The following is a 20,904-nucleotide window of genomic DNA, read 5'->3' on the forward strand; positions in this document are numbered from 1 at the left end:
TGGGCTGTACGAAGGGTTGGGTGCACAGATGGCTGGATGAATGGATGGGCTTGCAAAGACAGATAGTCAATTAATATTTTACACTATTGATTGCATATAATTATAATGTTGATTTAAGGTGAAAACGAAATATGGATTCGTTGAGCTGACTGACATTGACAGTTGACAGCTGTCGAAATTTCCAAAGTATATTCAATTAAACTGCTATTGATTTTGTTTGTGCTAATGATAAGAGTGTGAGTTGGACGGGGGAAAGGAACGAAAGAGAGAGAGAGAGAGAGAGAGAGAGAGAGAAAACAAAGCGCGGGTCAATAGGCTGAACAAGGACATGAAAAGAAGTTCAAAGCTCAAGGAAATTTCATATCGATCAAAATGCTCACATATCGATCCAAAGACCCAAACAGATGCGACGCCTAATTTGTGTCTAACACTGAAACTTGTCACATGCCGTGTCGCACCGCCGCAGCGGTCAGTCGGCTCGTCGACCCGACGGCAAGGACAATAGCTATAAATGAGATTGGCACACACACACAGGACAACCAGGTCTGGTTTCTCGGGTTTCCATAGTCTGCGCACATTGAAATTGTTAAACAGGGTTTATCAGTGGACTCGATTAGATTTATAAATATATCGAAACTCTTTCCAATGTCCAGAAGGATTTCGGACTATGTATTTTGAGCTAGTTATTGTTGTATGACCTAGGGTGAATACGTTTGAATATTTTCCCAGAATCTGAAGTCATTTGGATACCACATTTGGTTCTTAGAGTTAAAGAGAGTTAGTTATGGGTAAATAGTTTTTGATGATACCTATCTATCGATTCATAAACCCATATGCTATGAATCAGTTTTTGTAAAATTATATTGGCATTTGGATATTTGTTGCCAGCTGTTAGTCGCACTGCTTAGGGTATTTCCAAGTCGTGTTGTCTTCAATGATTGTTTATTGTTTTTGATTAGTTGGTCCTCAAACTGTGTAGCACATATGCGGCGATTGACCGACTACACACGAACTAGGGCAGTGTCATCGCCGACGCTTGGTGTCCCAAGGAGCAGCACGTGTGTGTTTCTCGTCCTTGAGGCTCGGCTTTGGGCGTTCGGTTATTAAATGCTTTTGGAAACTTAATTAACGTTATAGCGGGCATAAAGAATTGTTATAACAACAACGGCAACAACAAATTAGAGCCGAATGTTGCCGTCTAGCTGGGCCAATTGATTCCCCAATTAGATTCCGAGTCAAGGGGAGCGACTCGACTGCACACTGAACCGGGCAGCTGTGATTAAGGACACTATGTGTGTGTTGATAAGGTCACCTCAGAGGTACTGTAAAAGTTAAATGATTCCAGCAAGCCTCCTTCTTCTCCTATTTTTTAGAGGATTTTATTTTGTCTATACAATTTTATAAGAGTTGTTATTGCATATCAAAATTTGATTTGCTTCAGTCGAGTATCATCAAAGTATTAAATTATTCATTACTTAAAAGTTTGGCTAAGACATGATTTAAATATGAGAATGAAACACTTAACTTCGAGAAATTCTTCAATATTTAAATTCATAAGAATTTATATTTACTTTTTACTTGGGGATATCGACTTTAAAATATTTGTAACCACTTATAAAATTATAAAAAATTAATAATAATTATAAAAGAATAGAATAAAAATAGTAATAACATTTTTTTAAGAAATTTATTATTGAAAAACTGAAAAAAAATAAAAAAAAAGTTATACATTTATTTAATAGATTTATCGATTTATAATCTCTCAAGAGTCTATATGCTTGATATGAAAATTAACAATATTTCTGTTATAAGAATCGTGAACTAATTAGTATTAGTTTTAAATTTTGAGATATTATACAATTAAGAAGTGTTTGATATTGGACTTATAAAGAGATTAAAAATATAGCAGTTCTGGGATTAAGAATATACTAAGTGGAATGAATATATATTTTGAAAAGTTTTTGGAGAAATGAAAACAGCTTTCGATATTCTCTCTTAAATAAATTGAAGTTAACAAAGTATACTAGAGCACTGACAAATAACTAGATTATATATTATGTTGAGGAAAATTTCCTGATATTTAATTATACGTCTTATAATTATATTAAATACGTAATTCGATTGTTATACAAATTGTGCTATTTATAGTTAGAGAATTAAATCGAGAACGTGTTCGCGTTGTGATTGATTACTCGTTCAAGATTATTTGGGCGAATGCAGCCATTCAAATGTGATTAAGACTTTATGTAAAATATTTACACAGGCTCTCTCTCACCCAATGCTCGATGTCTGCGCGGATTATTAACTAAGTTTCAACACTTTGGCTGCCGCCATCGAAATCCGTTAGACAATTACTCAAATGTTTTCCCATTTTTATAGTTATTTTATTGCGTTTTTGGTTTTCTCGGCTTTTCCCTGCTGCTCTAGCTCTATCATATTTAGGTGCAGACAAACTTTTGCCGCCTACCATTTAACCTTTTCACAATGTGGCCCTGTGCATTAATGTTTAATAATCAACTGTAAAGTTCCCAAGTAAGAGTCTCAGCAATATGACAATGTCTCAATAGGTCTCAAAGTCCTTTAGTCACGTTGATTATTTTATGGAATTTCTAATGCATATTTGGGGTCTTTTACATTGTGTGTAAATGTTGATCCGTCTAAGGACAGATAAGGGTAAAGTATCAAGGATATGTGGTTTTCGAAAGCCCATAAAAGGAGAATCTAGCTCGGCTTGGGAATGAGTCAAATGGGTCAAGGATAGCTGAAAGAAAGACAAACGAAGCAATGACAAATTTACTGGAATAATTAACTGGAATATTAAATGCTTACCCCATAATTATTCCGATTTCATTTTTTATCAATACTATATTTTTATTTATATTAAAAATTATTTACATACAATTAGCTACAATTTAGTAAGTATATCACTGGGTTAAAATTCTACTGTACAGTTTGACTAAAGTCGTAAAAACAAAGAGTTTGGATAAGATTGCCAGATATACATATATCAGATAGGTACATGATTTATATACATATATGTCTCTTATGAACATTAAATACGTCTTCTGGCAAAATCTATAGTCTGAGAATATGTACGCTGAACATAGTCTAGCTCTTTGTTTTCTTTGCCTCGCCCGCACTGGGAGTATATCCTTGATTCTCGTAGCCCGCATAGTTGCCCAGCACCATGGAGATGCGACAGGGTGAGTGCTGTATGCCATTGGCTGTTGCCTGACTCTCGCCGGCATTGCCAGCGTGTTTGCTTGTGGTGGGCAGTACAAAGCTGCCCTGACGACAGCTGCGCGAGAGATAGAGTCGCAGCTTGAAGAACACGAAGAGCAGGGCGTAGATGCAGCAAGACAGCAACAAGACGCATAGAACAGTCAGAAGAGCTGAGCTCGGTTGATTCCAATCAATCACATGATATATGTAGGGCTTTCCCTTTCTACATCAGAATGAGAAGAATTTATCAATAATGGGAACATAATTTTGGGTACAACGATTTCTCACTTGTTGATGCCGCCGCATAAATGATATATGTAGGAGAATATGGCATAGATAATGCCAAATACGACGGGCATAAACACGTGTAGCAAACGCAACGGATGTGCCACAATCCACAGATCAATGAACATGCAAATCGAGTTGAATGCATGGGTGAGCACATTCGTGGCATCCAAATTAGTTTCTTTCGCTGCAATAGTTATAGAGGAGAAAACAGAATTTGCAACTCAAGACGGAACTGACAGCGAACTACACAAGGCTTACCATCATAGAGTACGGTCCAGTAAATGATCGTAATAACAATCGATAAGACTAGCGTAATAATGTGCATGCTCCAATAAACTCGAAAAGGGCTCACCCAAGCCTTCATGTTGAGCAGCTTATCTGAGGAGGAAAAGTCAGTGCTTGGGATCGTATAACGTGACGAATGGATTCAAACTTACCCGCATACTCTGGATGTTGGTGCCAAATTGTGACGAGTATGGCGCCCAATAAATTGGTTAGCATGCACATCCAGATGCCCCAATTGGTCATATAGATGAAGTAGAGCCAGTAGCTGGACTCATCATCGGATCGCGGCCACATCGACTTAATGACAACGGCGATAAAGAAGAGAGCCATGAACCAGCGGTAGAGCAAATATACCATACTCTTTGTACAGGTTTGCCACTGTAATTCAGAATAGCTAAGTATGAATATTAAGTCGAACGACTATATTTGTTGTGTGTGCGTGGGTGTGTGCGTATTAGTCTAACCAAACCACCCGAAATACTAGAAGGTTGAAGGGCTACAGTCTCGCTTTGGCTTGATACAGTGAGCCACTTTGTTGTACCTGGCGCGCCACAAACGATGCATGGCAATATACAGTTAGTTCTGCCTGTTTTGCCGCTTATGAATATTTCAAAAGTTTAATTTACAATGCGAGTTGAAGCCGGTGTCCGAGTCCCACCCGATTCGCCCAATTTCCACCCAACCGCTCCATTGATACTATTGAATGAAAGAACCTCATCAAGTATGCTCAAGGTAAAACAATAAAATGGTTGAAACCAGTCACTGGGCAACGCCCATTTCTTACAGTTTTGGTCTTTTGATTATACAAAGAAAATTATATAGAGACAATTGGTGCAGGGGCAACGTAAGTCGATCAATAGATGATATTATAGTTAGTGTTGGCACTTATGTATAACAAAATATACCTGAAGGTAAAATATTACAAATTATATTCATGATATATATATTTATATATAGTAAAGTATAGTAATTGTTGGTATTTTTATTATGAAAAGCTTATGTTACAAATAAAAGATAGTATATTTAAAAAATAATGTTTGAAATTAATGTTTATTGTTAGACCACTACAAATCATCATTTTTTAAATCCCTTGGGACCTTTTTGGAAATTTAGCGTATAATTTGTATATACTAGAATTTTTGTTTTACATAACATTATGTGGAAATTATATTATATTATTATATGATAAATTCTTCTTGAAAATGTAATTTTTTTGAGTTCGAACTACTCTTTGGATATTATTATATTTATATTATTATATTTATTATATATATAATATAATTTTGTTTATTTATTGAATAATATAAAAAATGAAAAACTTCTAGAGCTTGTATTAAAATATTTAAATAGATAAATGTTGTAAAATACTTAATAAAAGGTTTATTACAATCCATGTATAATATATTTTCATAAGATATAATATATTTATATAAAATATAATAAAACCTGTTCACAATTAAAGTAATGTTGTATAGAATGAAAGATGTCCCTTATTTAATTAAAACATAATACTAAATAGAGTATAATAGAATTAATTTAATTATATATTCTAACAGAACTTTCTTAGTCAACCTGTCCAACTCTCACTTTCATCAGCTCATTCAATATATACATTTTGTCTTCCTCTTGATGACCTCGGGGCATTCATATACCTGGGCCAGCAGCAGGCAGTTTAAACTCAGCATGTACATTGACCCCCATCGATAAATATATGTGGCCATATAAATAATACAAATGTTACGCACCCAGTGCGTGTCACTTGAAGGAGAGTCCTCAAGGACGCTTACAGTATAAATAACAATTTGTACGCTTACATTTGTACTTATATTTATCTATTTATTTATTTATAAGTGCGCTATATTTATTCGAAGTCTTACCTGCGATTTGACAAAATCATCGGGCGTATCATGATCGAAGCCGCAGTGCTTACGTTTAAATTCTTTTTTCACTGGATGCAGTACTATCACCTGAAGTTTTGTCATTTTGCTGGTCTTCAAGCTCACTTGGTTAGATTTTGTATTGTACTTTTTATTGTTGTTTGATCTGTGGAGATTTTGTTGTGTGCTGCTTCACAATTTTAATAGTTGTGCCGAAACATGCAACGCAAATTATTATACTAGGGTTGCAATTTGTGGAAATGTCATAGTTGTAGCCGTTTCTAATATTTGTATAGCCGCATCGAAGCTGTGAGCTGTGAACGAAAGAGAATACGTTGCTCATCAAATATAAATTGAATGTGACTAATTTAAAGCTAATTGCCATTACTACCATTAATTAGACGCAAAGCCAACAAATTCTAATGCTAGTTTGTCAAGGTAAAGACAAGTATATTTTACTTTTAGAATAGAAATGCTTAACTGTAAAACTATGAAAGATATAGATAAACTTTATGTATTAACTGCAGACTTAAATCTGTATAATTACCGATTAGATCAATATTTCTTTAATTGTGAAAGGGTTAATTATTTGAATCACAAAGGGAAATATTATTTTTTAAGAGTAGCACTTGAAGTTAAAGTTGTGAATAGAAGCAGCTAATAATTAAGTTAATTTACAAGAAATACTCATAATTTACTATATTTAAATCTGTGCGGCCTTGGAAAGACATGGAGATGAACAGGAAGAAGTGAGTATTTAGATCCGAGTCAACCTCTTGAGTAAAAATATATATGCAGTCATCTACACCCTCTACTGCTTATAACATGAATTAGCTAAAATATATAAAAACCCATAAAAATGCTCATGATTGCATGAATTTCAATTTTGAATTGCTTCTGTATAAACAGTCTTTAGTATGTCAAATAAAGATTTCTTTCTATAAGTATTACAAGAAAACAGTAAAAAATTAATAAATACTGTACTTAGAATATTCTAAGTATATGTTAAAATATAATATATTCTTAGACATAAAACTACTTGAATATTACGACAATTTCCATAAGCCGACCTGAAATAGTTTTTGGTACATTGACAAGTTTTTCAAGCATTTCATCAACTGAGTAGCCCAACTCCTAGTGTTTTCTGTTTTTAGCAGAATTTTTCATTCATGATTGTTTTTCTTGATCGTCAACAACGAATCTTGTTTACGTAATAATACTTTTTTTTTTGTTTTCGCTCTAAATTTTTGGACATGAACAAAGTAAGAAAATTTGTGTTGACAACGTGGCGTCCAGTGTTGCAAGGTAAAATAATTCGTTTCATTTGCTCATGGAACCATTTGATTTAACCGATTTCTGTAACTCCCTTGAAAAGTTACCCGTATGTGTTGTGATGCAAAGGTAAAGAATCTTGTGGCGTTTCCAGATGTCAATATTGGCGAAGGAAAGCTCAAATATATTCTTGCCAAGGTGTACGTACATGGCGAAATGGGCCAGTCAAAGACTGTAATACGTGGTGTATCTCGGGTCAAATACCATCGTGAGTGCTAATATCTTGGCTCGTTGAGGAACATTTTTGATAATCAAATATTTACTATTACCATTCAGTCGATGTCTATGATCAGTTGCAAAAGGAGGCCAATAAGCTAGATCTATGCACACAGTGCCTGGGCGGTGGTATAATGGTTCATGACAACGATAAGCATTATATCAAGATTTATGGTCGCTCTCAGACATTGGGCAGAGCTGATCATCACGAGGCCAGAGAGGTATTGCACGAACATGACAAGTATTCATCGTATAAAATTGATGCTGAATCTGGTGGACAGGATGCTTGAAATTGGTTTAAATTTTCGAAATTAACTGTATTTCGATTCCGACCACAACAATTCATTAATGTTAATAAATATGTAATTCAGTTACCGGCCTCTAAACGGCATAAATTGTATCGTAAGTCGATAGCTCGATTACAGATTGTAAAAAATATATTATTTCAAAATAGCTGAAGTATCGATAAATGAACTATTTTTTTTAGCGTTTAGCTATACTGATAGTAAATTTTTTTCTTCAATGATATTTTAAATTTTTTCGATTGATAAATAAAATCTCAGAATGGGTTGAAATTGGCCAATCATAAAATGGTCATCTTAGCTCTAAGAACTATATTGTTATGTGCTTTATCGTACTCTCTAAATGGATATCGAACGATGTCATAAATACATCTTTATGTCTGACCTTGAAGCCGCCAAAAAATTTCTTTACTCTTTACCTAATAATTCACACCTTAAATGAATTTCATACTGGGCATCAACCGTTTTGTTACTACCAGCCATTCGTTTATTATCATTATAGACCTACGTATACCCCTGCAGGTTTCAGTCGTATCCAGTACTTTTTAAAGCGCTTTAAGCGCATACGCGATGCTTATTAATGGCTATATAAATGACTACTGAATATTGAGTGATTCACTGTTATTCACTTCAGTGCACTCGAATATTATTTATGCAAAATTATAATCGCTTATAATTGTCTATGTATACATGTTTATTATAACCGCCAATTCATTTGAATAAAACAATGAACTCAGCTAAGGTCGACACTGCTCGCACCCAAAAAGGGCGCCATGAAATTATTAACAAAACACAAGGTGAGCATGTGTACAGACATATATATAAATTACTATAATAACATTAAAAACTCGTACTGTAGGTCATAGTCTGAGTTGAGTGTTAGCTAATTCATAAAACACTTGAAAGCTGCTTGTTTTGAGGCACCAGGTCATAGATTTTCACATGGTAAAAACTTTGTACTTCAGCTTATGGTCATATAATGGCCAGCTTAATTAAACGACAAAAAAAAAAACCTTTCTACAAAAAACTATAAAGTCACAAGTTAGGACATTTGAGTAAAGCTGTATGCACCTTATTTATTGTGCGGAAAAATCTCTTATTTAAAATAACCTTTACAGACGTTTTTTAACTTAATTTTATTATTATTTTGTAATTAGTTTAAAGCGGAAGTTTGAAATAACTTTATATGGAATATATTAAAATATCAACATGCTGATTTATGTCCCAACATTTTTTTTTAACTGACTTATTTCGTAGTACTCGAAATTTTAGCTTGTTACTAGGTACAAAATATTTGCATTTCCGTTTAGCGTACACCGGTTAATCTTAAGCTCAGTAAGTTCCTGCTTAGAACACTTGAGCCTATGCACGTTAAATTGAATTATTTGAAGGAATAATAAACATTTCCATATTTAATTTTCAACATAAATATATATCTGAATTATTATCGATACTATTTCCGATTAGTTATGCACTTTTCGACAGCTGTTTTAGAAGAGACGAAATAAACTTATTTTTCCAATGAAGTCTCTTTTGAAATTGAGCAATCGAATGCAAAAAGCAAGGCAATAAAATAAATATTTATCAGCTGTTACTAAGTTACAAAACATCGCATTGAATTTCAGGTCTGTTTTCAAAACAACGACGAAAAAATGGGCAAAAGCAAAACTGAAATAATAAAACATTTAATGAGGTACTACACTCGCGGCCCTGAACTTGCACGAAGGCCCACGAAAAGCAAACTTCGAGAAACTCAAGAGACACGTCTTGTAGAGTAGGAGGGGTCTCAACAAGCCAACTATTTATGTTAACAACTCACCAACTAGCCATAGTTACCAGGTGTACACACATGTGTATCTTTTATATTTGTGACTATTTCATTTCATTCACTTTTGTGCTACATTTTCGTCAACAACAAAAGAGCGCCAGATAAGTGTGTGCACAACACATAAAAGGTATACACAATTATCTATGCACGTATATACATACATATATACTATTTAGGCTTATGGCTCTTGCATGTGTACCACATTGAACCGTGATTCTGGTTGTTGAAAAACTTGCGGACGAATTTTGAGGTGAATGAAAACTTGTTGACCTTTACATTCAAAATGAGCCAACTGAATGCAGCACAAAGGCAAAAGATACAAAAATATGATAAAGCTGGAGAGCCCAAAGATAAGATATATTTAATTGCTGGCAAAGCAATCTCAAAATCTCGCTCTCCAGCTGCGCATGTGACTAATTCAAAACAATCCAAAATTTAACTAAATTTGCTTTATTTCAAATCAATCTTTATCGCATGGAAAGTGAAATCAAAAGAGTTCAACGCCATTTCCAATGCAAATATATGTATAAATAAAAGACTATAAAAAAAGCAAAAGTATCGACTTGCTTTACTCTACCCATTTGCATATGAGTTTTGTGTAGTATTTGCTTTCAGCCAAACTTATTGTTGACATTCTTGAGATTTATTTGGCAACGAGATGCTAATTGGCTTATTGACTGAGATCGGCTGGCTGCATTACTATCGGTGTGAATTAACTGATTAGAATTATTTATGTATATAAATCAGATAAGTCGTCTTCAATAAACAGCGTGTGCAGCCTTGTTAGCAATTAGATAAAGAATTTTTCAGATAAATTTCTATACTCTGTGCACAATGAAATGAAATAAAATGGGGTATTGTGATTATGAGAAGAAAGCCTATAGTGAGAGTTAGAGAAGGGATCTGAGAAGATGTGGCTTAACTTTCAAATTCAATTTGATCTTGGTTGACAATAACAATATGGAAAATACATTTAAACAAGATTTGATGGTGCTTTTCTGGTTAGACAGGCAGTTATACGAATTCTCGGCTGCCAAAATGTGAACCTGTTCTTCTATGCTGATTAAATTTAATTCAAGTTTAAAATTGAAATTAGATCAATATTTTAATTATAAATTTTTTAAACCCTCCTTAACTAAGATAGTAATTGCTACCAAATAATTAAATAGCATAGATTTATTTAAATTAATTTGTTCTATTAGTATTAAATAAATTTAAGTTTATAAGATAAATATTTAAAACCCATAAACTTATGGAATATAGACAAAATACAGTTTTCATAATTTCGGAGTTATTATTAATAACTTCTCTGTTGTTTAATATTTCGTTATGTAAGAAAACTTTCGTTTAGCAGCTCGAAAAGACCTATTATCATTCATTAAAATTTAATCATGCACTCTTTCTTAAACTTAAAAACTTTCATCAATATTTCATTCCGTTCCAATAATATTCTTAGCATACCTTTCCTAAATTCAGGGTATCCGACCAAGTATTGATTGATTGATTGATTGATCCTTCAATTGAATTTGGAGCCAATATTTTGCTATTTTTTTTTTTTATAATTATTCTTTTAGTAGGCTATAAATTCGATATGGTTAAAGCAAAATAAAAAAGTCACTTATTAATGATAACCGAGAGACGTGCGTAAATTTTAAGTACGTGCTTATAAATTAGCCAATTAAAATGCTGTACTTGGATCGAGTTCACGTACATACATATGTATATAAATATATTTATACGTATGTATATGTATAAATCTATATATGTATGCATACAATAAGATCTTTCTCAATAGACAAATATTTGAGTTTGTTAGTTGAATTTGCAATTGCGCAAGAAAAAAATAAAAATAAACACTGCATAAATCTCGAATCTTTCTCAAATTTATTCAGGCACTTGAATTCTATTTGCTTTAGCTCCAATGATCATTAATATTTGTACGACTGATCTGTCAAGTTTGGCAACACTATTTGGCTAAAATAGTAGAGACAAACAAAATGGAGAAAAACCCAAGCACTGAGTATTCCACACACGTTGCCAAAAAGAATGAAGCCAACGCAATGCGAAATGGGCTAAGCGCGTTGTAACAATAACGTTGGCTTAGAGCTCTGCGAATTTGTTGCTATTTTTTTCGTATTATTATTTTTTGTTTTTTATATTATTATTAGTTTTGGTGTTTTTGTTTTTAATTTTCCTTTTTTGTAATATTTTGTTAACGAGCTTGCGGCGCATTTTGCGTGTTTTTATACGCGTGGCTTAGCAGCCTAACTGCCAGCCTGAAGCATTGTTGTAATTTCTTTTTGGGTCAACAACTTTGCATAACGGTGCCTGGCTCTGGACATTATTGTATTTGCCTTATTGCATTTTCAACTTGTATTACAGCAGCGCCACCGCACTCACACATTGCACAGAGAACCAAAGACTTCAACACAAACACGAACAAGCGCAAACCTAGCTTTGGCTTAGGCAAACTTCTTCAAGATCGTTGAGCCAGCTGAGCGTAACGGGCCGATCTGCAGCGCTATCAGCACAAATCACGACTTATTGACGCGACGCGCGCTCCAAAACTGATCGCAACTTGTTTGGGCCAACGGCGATGCGGGCAAATGTTGCGACGCGTCGCACAGTGGTTGCAAACATGTTCGTTGTGTTTTGATGGAGAGCTCAAGAATTGCCCATTTAATGGTTAACCAAGTCTTGTTGCATTAAATAAATATATTTTTGTTTTTTTATTTTTTATTTTGTAACAAAAAGAGTAATAAATATATTAAAATTGAATTGTCTTCTGTTAAATAATTGAAAATTGGTTTCCTTCAAACTATATAGTAAAAATTACTTTTAAAATATTCTATTTTATTAATTTAAAAATACATTTTTATATTATATTATTATATAAAAAATAATTATTAAATATTAAATATTAAAAAAAAAAATTAAATAAAATAGTTAAGACTTTTTTATATTTATTATATATAAAGTTTTCCTTTTTATTATATCTAACAAACAAATTTCAGTTTTTAATTTTTATAATAAAAATATTGTGAAGTAATATACGAATTTGTTTATTTTATTTCTTTCTTAGATATATTCATATTACATTTTTTTATTTTATAATTTTATCCATAAATTATATAGCATTTATTAATTTTATATTATATTATTATTAATATATAATATATTACCATTAATATATAATAATATTGTTATTTAATTTATATAATTTATTAAGGTTCTTTCGTTTCATTTCTTACACACAGAATTTGCTATGCCTCTGCCCACTGTCCGTCTACATATAATATCGTATATCGTACACCGTATACCGTTTGATCGTTAAATGTTGCTGCTGCCGCGGCTGCTGTTGCTGCGGCGCTGTCAACAAGCACAGGTGAGTTTAGTTGAGTTTCGCATACACGACAATTGAATCATATATCTTTATAAATAAATAACAAATTTCGGATATAAATGTAGATGCTTCGATATAAGCGTTATGTAAATGCATATTTAATTGCTTTTGCATGGAGGAGTACTCTTTGAGAGTAGGAAAATAAATTTAAAACAGTTTCAAATCCAGTGCATATTGGCTTGGGCGACTCATTCAAATTATTGGTGTTAACATTAAAACAATTTAAATTAATTAAACAAAGCCTTTTGTTTAATTGGGTAACTCTGCCCAAATCCACACATGGTTAGCCCATCAAAAGGTTCTTTGTCAGTTTTGTTTTCAGTTTCGCTGAGTGTACTACCTTTGTTGTTGTTATTGTTGCTCTTGTGTATTTTTTATTTTTGCTGAACGATTAAAGCTGACGACGATGTTTTAGCTGTGCCCAGCACCGAGATTCGTACTCCTCGGGAGAGAAACAGACCTAATTAGTCTTTCATCTCTTGTTCGCGTTTCAGCAATCGTCGTAAACAGAATAAAAGCAATCCGCCTCTACCTCAGACCTCTTTCTAACTAACTTTGTACAGTTTTCTTTTCATTTTATGCTTATTCATGTTCTTTTGCCGCATTTATTCTCTGTTTTCTTTTGCAAGCTTTTGGCAGAACTCGTTTGTGTTTGGTTCGGTAAAGCATGATGGCATTATTTCTTTACCCAAGTAATTTGGCAATCATTTAAAGTGTGATGACACATCGTGTTGTATGGATGTGGGTTATTTTATTTATAAATACATACGTATTTAACTGTATTCTGCAATACACATCAAAGCCGTTTTAATGTGTGTTACAGATTATCCAAACATAATTCATATTTATTTTTAGCTATTGCCTTCAATTTCATGGGAATATAGTCGATAGGGGCTTAGCAAGATTTAGCGAAGCACTCTGTAAACGAACATGAAACCCTTGAGAGAGTGCGAAAAAACAGAGTGTAACTGAAGTAGCAAAGATTTGTGTATGCATACATACATTCATACATAAGCATGTACTACATATGCATGTGTTAGCGTGTATGTGTGCTTGTCTGTCTACCTATGTGCACTGTGTCTCGGTAGTTGGCTTAATTTATGCATATGTCATTGGCCTCTATACCCTAACTCTAACACTGAGCATATTAGGTTTATTATATAAATAAACAATATTTTCTTGTCATTATTTTATATTTAATTTTTATATATTCAATCAAAGTTACTTCGATCCTTTTCCTACAAATGAATGAAAGCAGAAGAGAAAATTTAGTTTATTATAACGTGTGAATTATTTTGGCATTACTTATATTTATATTTTATCGGAAACATTTTTTTTTATTAAATTCTTAAATTGTTGTAAAATGTTAATATTCGTTAAGTTTAATTAGTATATATCAGTCTATTCATTTGTGTTAATCAATACTTTTTGGCACTATTTGTTAATTAATTTTATTTTATTTTAATTATAATTAAAAAATAAAATATATTTTATATTTATATATATATATATATTTTTTTTTTTTTTAGTTTCAAAATAATTTTATAATGGTTATAGTTTATAAGCTCTTGCAGTAATTTTGGTTAGTTTGTTTTATTTTTATATTTATAAAATAATTAATTATGAAGCTGTTTGTATTGCTATGGTTTTCTGTCGTTCATTTTTATTTTATATTTACAGTTTAATACATTTTTTTTGTAATATTACAATAATCTGCAATAAATTTGTATTATATTTTAATATGTATTTTGTTGTTTATTGTTTAAAGAGGAAGATTTTATTTAAATGATAAATTAGATTGAATATTCTATAATATTTTTTTAAACATCAATTTTATCTCATTCCATTGTCACTTCAAATGTTCTTCTCATATCATTGTGGTATGGACAAATTTAAATTATAAAATGCTCTTGTTTGATTTTTAAATTTATTTTTCAACGGAATCTTTATGCTATGGATTCCATAGCGATAAGCTTTATTCATCTGTTTATACAGTTAAAATATATATAGCCAAAGCAATTGTCCATTGCTTCGACATTAAGGAACCAGTAGAAATGCACTTATAAACTAATCGCAGAGCTAGTAGTTACCAAATAACAATAATTTACTGCGTACAGCTACAAATTGATATAAATAAATGGTATAGAATGTGTGCATGAAAGTGTGTGTCAATCAATGTGTGTGTCTGTGTGTGTGTGTGTGTGTGCGAGTTATGTAACTAAATGGAAATAATGAGCAAATGCGGGCGGTACTACCTAAAACTACTTGAGTGCAGTTTTGTATGATGGTGGTATTATTTTGTATTTAGTCAGTGCTAGATAGAGAGTTGATCTCATATGAGGCCAACGGCATGAGGTGTCCAGACAATGCTGAAGGCTCGATTGAAGACCTGCTTCAATTTGTGAACGCCAAAGAGCAGCACCCAATAGCAGATGATCATTAGGAAAATGCCGACAAAGGTGATCAGACAGCGCTTGGGATTGTTCCAGTCCAGTATGGGATAGACATAGGGATTGCCGAATCTGCGTTCACGAATCCAAATCGAAAGTAATTAATTAGATAATCTATAGACATTTCAAGTGTACGGGCTACTTACTCGTCGGTGCCGCCGCAAAAGTGATAGATGAGGGTGAACAGAAAGAAGGCAATGGCCATGCACATCGTCTGCACCATGTGCCACAGACGCAACGGAAATGCAACGACTAGAAAATCGATCAGCATACAAACGGTATTCAGAGCATGCGTTACAATGCTGATGACCGGAAATCGTGTTGGTTTGTCTACACACATTGAATCGAATTATGTAAGTATTCTATTTAGTATAGTGTGTTTAGAATTGCATTCGCCAACTCACTCATGCGACCATTGAGAAATATCCAGTATACTGTGGATATGATTAGTGCCAGCAATAATGATATATTATACAGCCACCAGTATATCTTCAGGCCGCATGATGTGCGCGCCTTCTGTCCCGCCTCCTGCACCAGACTCCGCACATTCTGTAGATCGTAGTGCCAGCGTGTGACGTTCACTGCCGCAACTATCATTGTGATCGTGATCAGACCAAAGCCCCAGTTGGTCATGTAGATAAAAAATTTGCCATCACAGAATTGCAGAATGATGCAAGTGATGTAAACGCCCAGAAATATTAGCGCCAGTAGCCAACGATATAGTAAATAAACTGTGCTGACTTCATGTTTTTGCCACTGAAAAATAGAGACAACAAACAGAGTGAGTAAACCGCAGATAAGGAGAGAGAGAGAAAGAGAAAGTTGAATATTCAGTAGGTGCTAGAGGTTAAATAAACTATATTATGCAGTAAATTCTTGAATAGCTCAAATGATTTAATCTTAATTAATTCATATGATTAAATAATAATTTTGATTAAATAGTATTTGTATTTTTGCTTATATATATTCTTAAATATCTTCGACAGTTTTCTTCTATTTTTGTTATTGTTTACAGGTTAAAAATTCTTTAATTAATATTAATTAATATAGCATTTTCTTACTTTCTTTTTAATGTTTTAATTTTTCTTTTATTCTTTACTTTATTTTAACGCAAATCGTATATTTTATTTAAAGTTATTTTTACATTTTTTTTTTCAACTGTAATTAATAAATTTGTGCTTAAAAATAAAGCCTTCCTGACTTTATGTTATTCTAAGATTTACTGGTAAACTAAGGAAGTGTTTTTCGCGTCTTTTCATTGAAAATTTAACTTGATTTGTAATAGTTTTATCAAGCATGGTCTTTGTACATTTGTTATCTAGCTTGTAGGAAGTCATTCTTTATAAGGTATTTAGTTATAGTATTTACATTCATATTTAATTAGCGAAATACCGCTATCGGGCATGAGTTTGCAACTAAGGAAAATCAAAGTACACGATTACCACAGCACTGATTGGATACATAACTCTGACGTTACGGCGCCGAAAGTCCAAATTTTTAAAAGTAATACACGAATATAGATAAGAGCTAATCAAATTAATGTGATTAACATTTATAGTTATGCGTAGTTTTATTGATTGCTATATAATAATGATAATAATATATAATGTATATGTATATATTATATATAATCATTGATAATCATACTGCATCTACCTGCCCACCTTATCTGACCTTTACACAACGTGTAATTGTTGTTTATTTAACTAACCGAGTGCAACTGCCTGTTTGCATATAAATATTCCGCTTATGGCAGTATCAAGTCAGAGCTAACATTCCGACAGCTGTTAAGTGTCTGTTATCTACTATATGTTGTCTCACTGTCTGTTCGCCTCGTGCTGTCAAATTAATGACGTACTAACTGCCCCGGCTCGTGCTTGCTAAGTTAGTAAGTTTGTTGTCGTTTTCGCTTGGTTGAAGTGCAAAAAAAAAAAAATAAAATAAAATAAAATAACATAGCTTGTCGATTACGCAATGAGAATTGATTTGTTTTGAACTTCGGGAAGATCGTGTGCTATTAGACGACCCCAATATCAGTATATAATTGCTATATGTATGTATGTGTAGACATTTGATCGTGCCATGTCTAATTTAAAGCTAAATGTGCTAAACAATTCTTCTATTCTCTAATTTCGATAAGTCATACGAATGTGACAAATTATGGTGTGATATTTCCGGAATTTACTTTTTATATACAATGTGAGTACTGTTACCGTCAAGTACTATTTCAGTATATCCGCCAAATATTTGTTTATATAATTTTTTCTCTTTACTTTCTGTCATGTATTGTATTGTATCAGATTTAAAAAATTCTTTTCAACTGATGCGCTTTATGTAAATCAACAAAGAGCTTTGTCAATGATGCTCATAAATTATATTTTTTTTTAATGTTTTCATTGTTTTTTTTAGTATATTAAGGTGGGAAGAAAAATACATAAAAATATTTTATACAAAATATATAAAAAATAATAATAATAATATGCACACATAAATATATTTTAAATACTTCTGTATAACTATAAACTATGTATTATAAATTGTAATATAAATATGATAAAATAAATAAATAACAAGTAAGAAAGCTCTAGTCGAGACTGCTCGACTACGAGATCCCCTGAACCCTACAAGCAACTGATATTTCAAAAATAATTAGGAAACACACACGCACACACACACGCATACATACAAATACACGCACACACACACGCATACAAACAAACACACGCATACACACACTCGCATATACAGGCGATTGCGCTTGGGTTGCGCTGCAATGTTGGCAATATAATGAACACTTATTTGTTGAATAATTTAATTTCTAGACGTACGATCGTAATGAAACTTTCAGAACGTAATCATAATGTTAAAATGTATGTGTATACCGAAGCACAAGTCTCTAGTATTTGATATACGACTTTTACAAAGATTAGGGTGAGGGGGTGGATTTGGGGGTGGGGGGTAAATTTTAACAAAAACCGAAATTGTATGACATGCGTCTTAATATACATTTTAAATTTGGAGACTGTAGCTTGAAAGATGTAGGAGATATAATTATTTAAGTGATCTTCGATAAGGTTTTTTATCGATAAAAAAATATCGGAATGAGTTATCGCTTTTTAGTGATAAACTCGATCTGCGCGTGATATATACGGACATTTTAAAAAAAAGTTTAAGTCTCTAGCTCTTATATCTTCGGAAATCGACGCGTTCATACATACGGACGGACGGACGGACGGACGGACGGACGGACGGACGGACGGACGGACAGACAGACGGACAGGGCCAAATCGACTCAGTTTGTCGTCCTGATCAAGAATATATATACTTTGTGGGGTCTGCCACGCCTCCTTCTGCCTGTTACATACTTTTAACAAAACCATTATACCCTGATTTCCCATTTTCAATGGGTTCAGGGTATAAAAATTAAAAATATACTTATATACAGATACATTAATTAAAATAACATAAATACATATATCGAAATATTCTATTAAATATAACTCAAACAATGTACATATTAAAAAATTCTTCAGCAAGTGTATGCAATAGTCGTTGGACGGTCTGCTGCTGGTCTTACATACGATTGTAAGCGTCAAGCTATACTTAATGCATTAATACCACTTGCTACGTGCACATACTAAAACTTCAAATGATCTCATCTCAAACACTAAGTTGCTTAAGGTGTAAAGGGCTTTCAGATAATTTCCGAGACACATAGCACTACCGTTTAGACATTAAACTCACCAGAGACTTATAAAATAGATGCACGTGACTGCACTCAAAGCCGAAATTTTGCTTTTGTAATTCATTGTTGAGGCCCTTCCGGAACCTTTTGAGAAATTGCATTTTATCTTTGTTTAATTATAATCGCTAATCGATGGATGTACTGTGTTGGCTACCGACTTGCCGGCGTGCTTCTGCTAATTGTGTGCAGAAATAAACTTTCAGCCTGATTCAGCTATTGTTGCGCTCTGTGTGATCATGAAAATAATTCGCGGAGCTGTGACTTGGACGGAGTCGGTAAAAATGTATGTGTATATGTGTATGTATATGTATGTATTCGCGCTTTTCGGCAGTTCGCTACTACTCCGGTGGGAACGCGCACTCGTGCACAGCACACGACGAGACAGACTCGACTGAAAGCAGTCGAACGCTTTTACCCTTTGAGAGACCCTCTGACTGACTGGTGAATGTGCCGAACCCGCTACCGAGGCAACGATTAGAAACGCGGTCACTGCAAATAATACGACCAAGTAGTTGGCGCAGGCTTCGACTCTTTTATATACACGAAGCCGTACGCCATGCGATCGGCAAAATTAATATCACAAAAAAAATACGATTTTTTTTTTTTTTAGAACTGAAGCCTGCCATATACTCTTTTGAGTCGAGCCTAAAGTTAAGCGCATACATTTTAACAGAGATAATATATAATAATAATAGTTGAATACATAACTATGACAAATTTATTTAAATTTATTTTTTTTATTTTTATTTTTCATACATTTATTTTGTAATATACTTTTTAATATTTATTAATTATTATGTTTTATAAAACTAATTCTTAATTAAAAAACAAACAAAAATTGTAAATCAGAAAATTAATCTGGTACTGTCAAGGTCGCGATAGAGAATTCTTCAGTCGGTAATGCCCGACGGCAATGGTAATACTTGTTTTAAATTTTTATTTCTTTAGTTCAGACATGCTCACTCAAAGCCTTAAAATATAGGATCGATAAACTCTTCTAAAAATAATTAATTCAATTTTTTGATTTTTGATTTTCTTTGTATGAAATTAAAAAATAAATTTAATATGCTGTTGAATAATACAAAAAATTCTTAAGTTTCTTTTATATAATATAGTCAAAATATCCATTTTATGAACAAATTATAGGGCATAGCAATAAATTAAACTAAGTAATTTAATTAAAGGCATATTGTTAATGTGAAATACTCACACAAAGCCAATAACAAAAACAAAAACAAAAATAAAAAGTGAGTGTCAAATAGTCGCCGATCTGTTAAGTGCTCCATCCAAAAACATGATGCTGTGGGAATCATTTCGAATGATATGATATCAGTGTTATTGACAGCAGCAGCGTCGTTTGTCATCGCACCATATAAAACATACATCAGCTGCTGAGCTGACTTTATTGAACTTGAAGCCCTGGAGGTCGTTCAATTAGAGCTCTCAGCTCTCCCAATTATGTGTATGCTCAACTGCAGGCAAGCTATGGGAGTCGCAAATTCCAAAAAATGCGTTTAACCATAGAGTTTTTTTTTTTTTTTAAATTTAAATTTCTGTTTTTTTTTTTTAGGTTTGACCCACATTCAGCTTATCAGCAATTAGGTGGGAAATTATTTTTTGCAAAGAATTGTATTATTAAAATACTTGATGAAGAATATTTAATACAAATATATTTTTTAATTATTATTATTTGTATACATATTATGCACACATTTCTTGTCTGCATTTTTCAGTAAATAATACAAAATATTACACCAGAAATTTGTTTGTTGATTGGATCTGATATTTCAATTTGCAAACGTAATTTGATCAGTTGAGGGTCAGTTTAATAAACATGGCATCGATTACAAATTGCTGGGTGTTGAAAATTCCAAACTACATACATACATATATATAAGGCAGATATTGTATATACTATAAGTGTCATACATACATACAAATTTACACTTTTATTTG

At 32.7% G+C, this 20,904-nt stretch overlaps 3 protein-coding genes and 1 long non-coding RNA gene across 6 annotated transcripts; 2 read left to right on the plus strand and 2 right to left on the minus strand.

The window, feature by feature from the left end:
* Positions 1 to 2,845: 2,845 nt before the first annotated feature.
* Positions 2,846 to 11,926, minus strand: LOC115564327 (protein rolling stone). Of its 3 annotated transcripts, none has more exons than XM_089257309.1 (7): positions 11,751 to 11,926; positions 10,812 to 10,928; positions 5,673 to 5,986; positions 3,948 to 4,173; positions 3,769 to 3,888; positions 3,511 to 3,694; positions 2,846 to 3,445 (listed from the first exon to the last, which is right to left on the minus strand). In XM_089257309.1, exons 3-7 carry the CDS (start codon positions 5,775 to 5,777, stop codon positions 3,109 to 3,111), a joined length of 972 nt encoding a protein of 323 aa, XP_089113435.1. In that variant the 5' UTR covers positions 5,778 to 5,986; positions 10,812 to 10,928; positions 11,751 to 11,926; the 3' UTR covers positions 2,846 to 3,108. The 3 variants fall into 3 exon arrangements, with proteins under 3 accessions (XP_089113435.1, XP_089113436.1, XP_089113437.1); XM_089257310.1 differs by having other exon boundaries at positions 11,792 to 11,923; XM_089257311.1 differs by having other exon boundaries at positions 11,823 to 11,906.
* Positions 6,785 to 7,606, plus strand: LOC115564326 (sex-regulated protein janus-B). Its single transcript, XM_030388517.2, has 3 exons — positions 6,785 to 6,977; positions 7,048 to 7,212; positions 7,281 to 7,606. The coding sequence occupies exons 1-3, from the start codon at positions 6,926 to 6,928 to the stop codon at positions 7,508 to 7,510; spliced, it is 447 nt and encodes a 148-aa protein (XP_030244377.1). The 5' UTR covers positions 6,785 to 6,925; the 3' UTR covers positions 7,511 to 7,606.
* Positions 9,003 to 9,873, plus strand: LOC149091725 (uncharacterized). The gene is made up of 2 exons (XR_016196482.1): positions 9,003 to 9,477; positions 9,527 to 9,873. It is a non-coding gene; the product is annotated as an uncharacterized LOC149091725 (long non-coding RNA).
* Positions 11,927 to 14,711: 2,785 nt separating the features above from the next.
* rost (rolling stone) lies at positions 14,712 to 19,438 on the minus strand. The gene is made up of 4 exons (XM_030388526.2): positions 18,948 to 19,438; positions 15,608 to 15,959; positions 15,350 to 15,533; positions 14,712 to 15,275 (listed from the first exon to the last, which is right to left on the minus strand). The coding sequence occupies exons 1-4, from the start codon at positions 19,047 to 19,049 to the stop codon at positions 15,086 to 15,088; spliced, it is 828 nt and encodes a 275-aa protein (XP_030244386.1). The 5' UTR covers positions 19,050 to 19,438; the 3' UTR covers positions 14,712 to 15,085.
* Positions 19,439 to 20,904: the final 1,466 nt, after the last annotated feature.

The sequence above is a fragment of the Drosophila navojoa genome, chromosome 3, assembly GCF_054131105.1.
Source record: "Drosophila navojoa isolate 15081-1374.11 chromosome 3, UAZ_NAV_1.0, whole genome shotgun sequence".
NCBI lineage: Eukaryota > Metazoa > Arthropoda > Insecta > Diptera > Drosophilidae > Drosophila > Drosophila navojoa.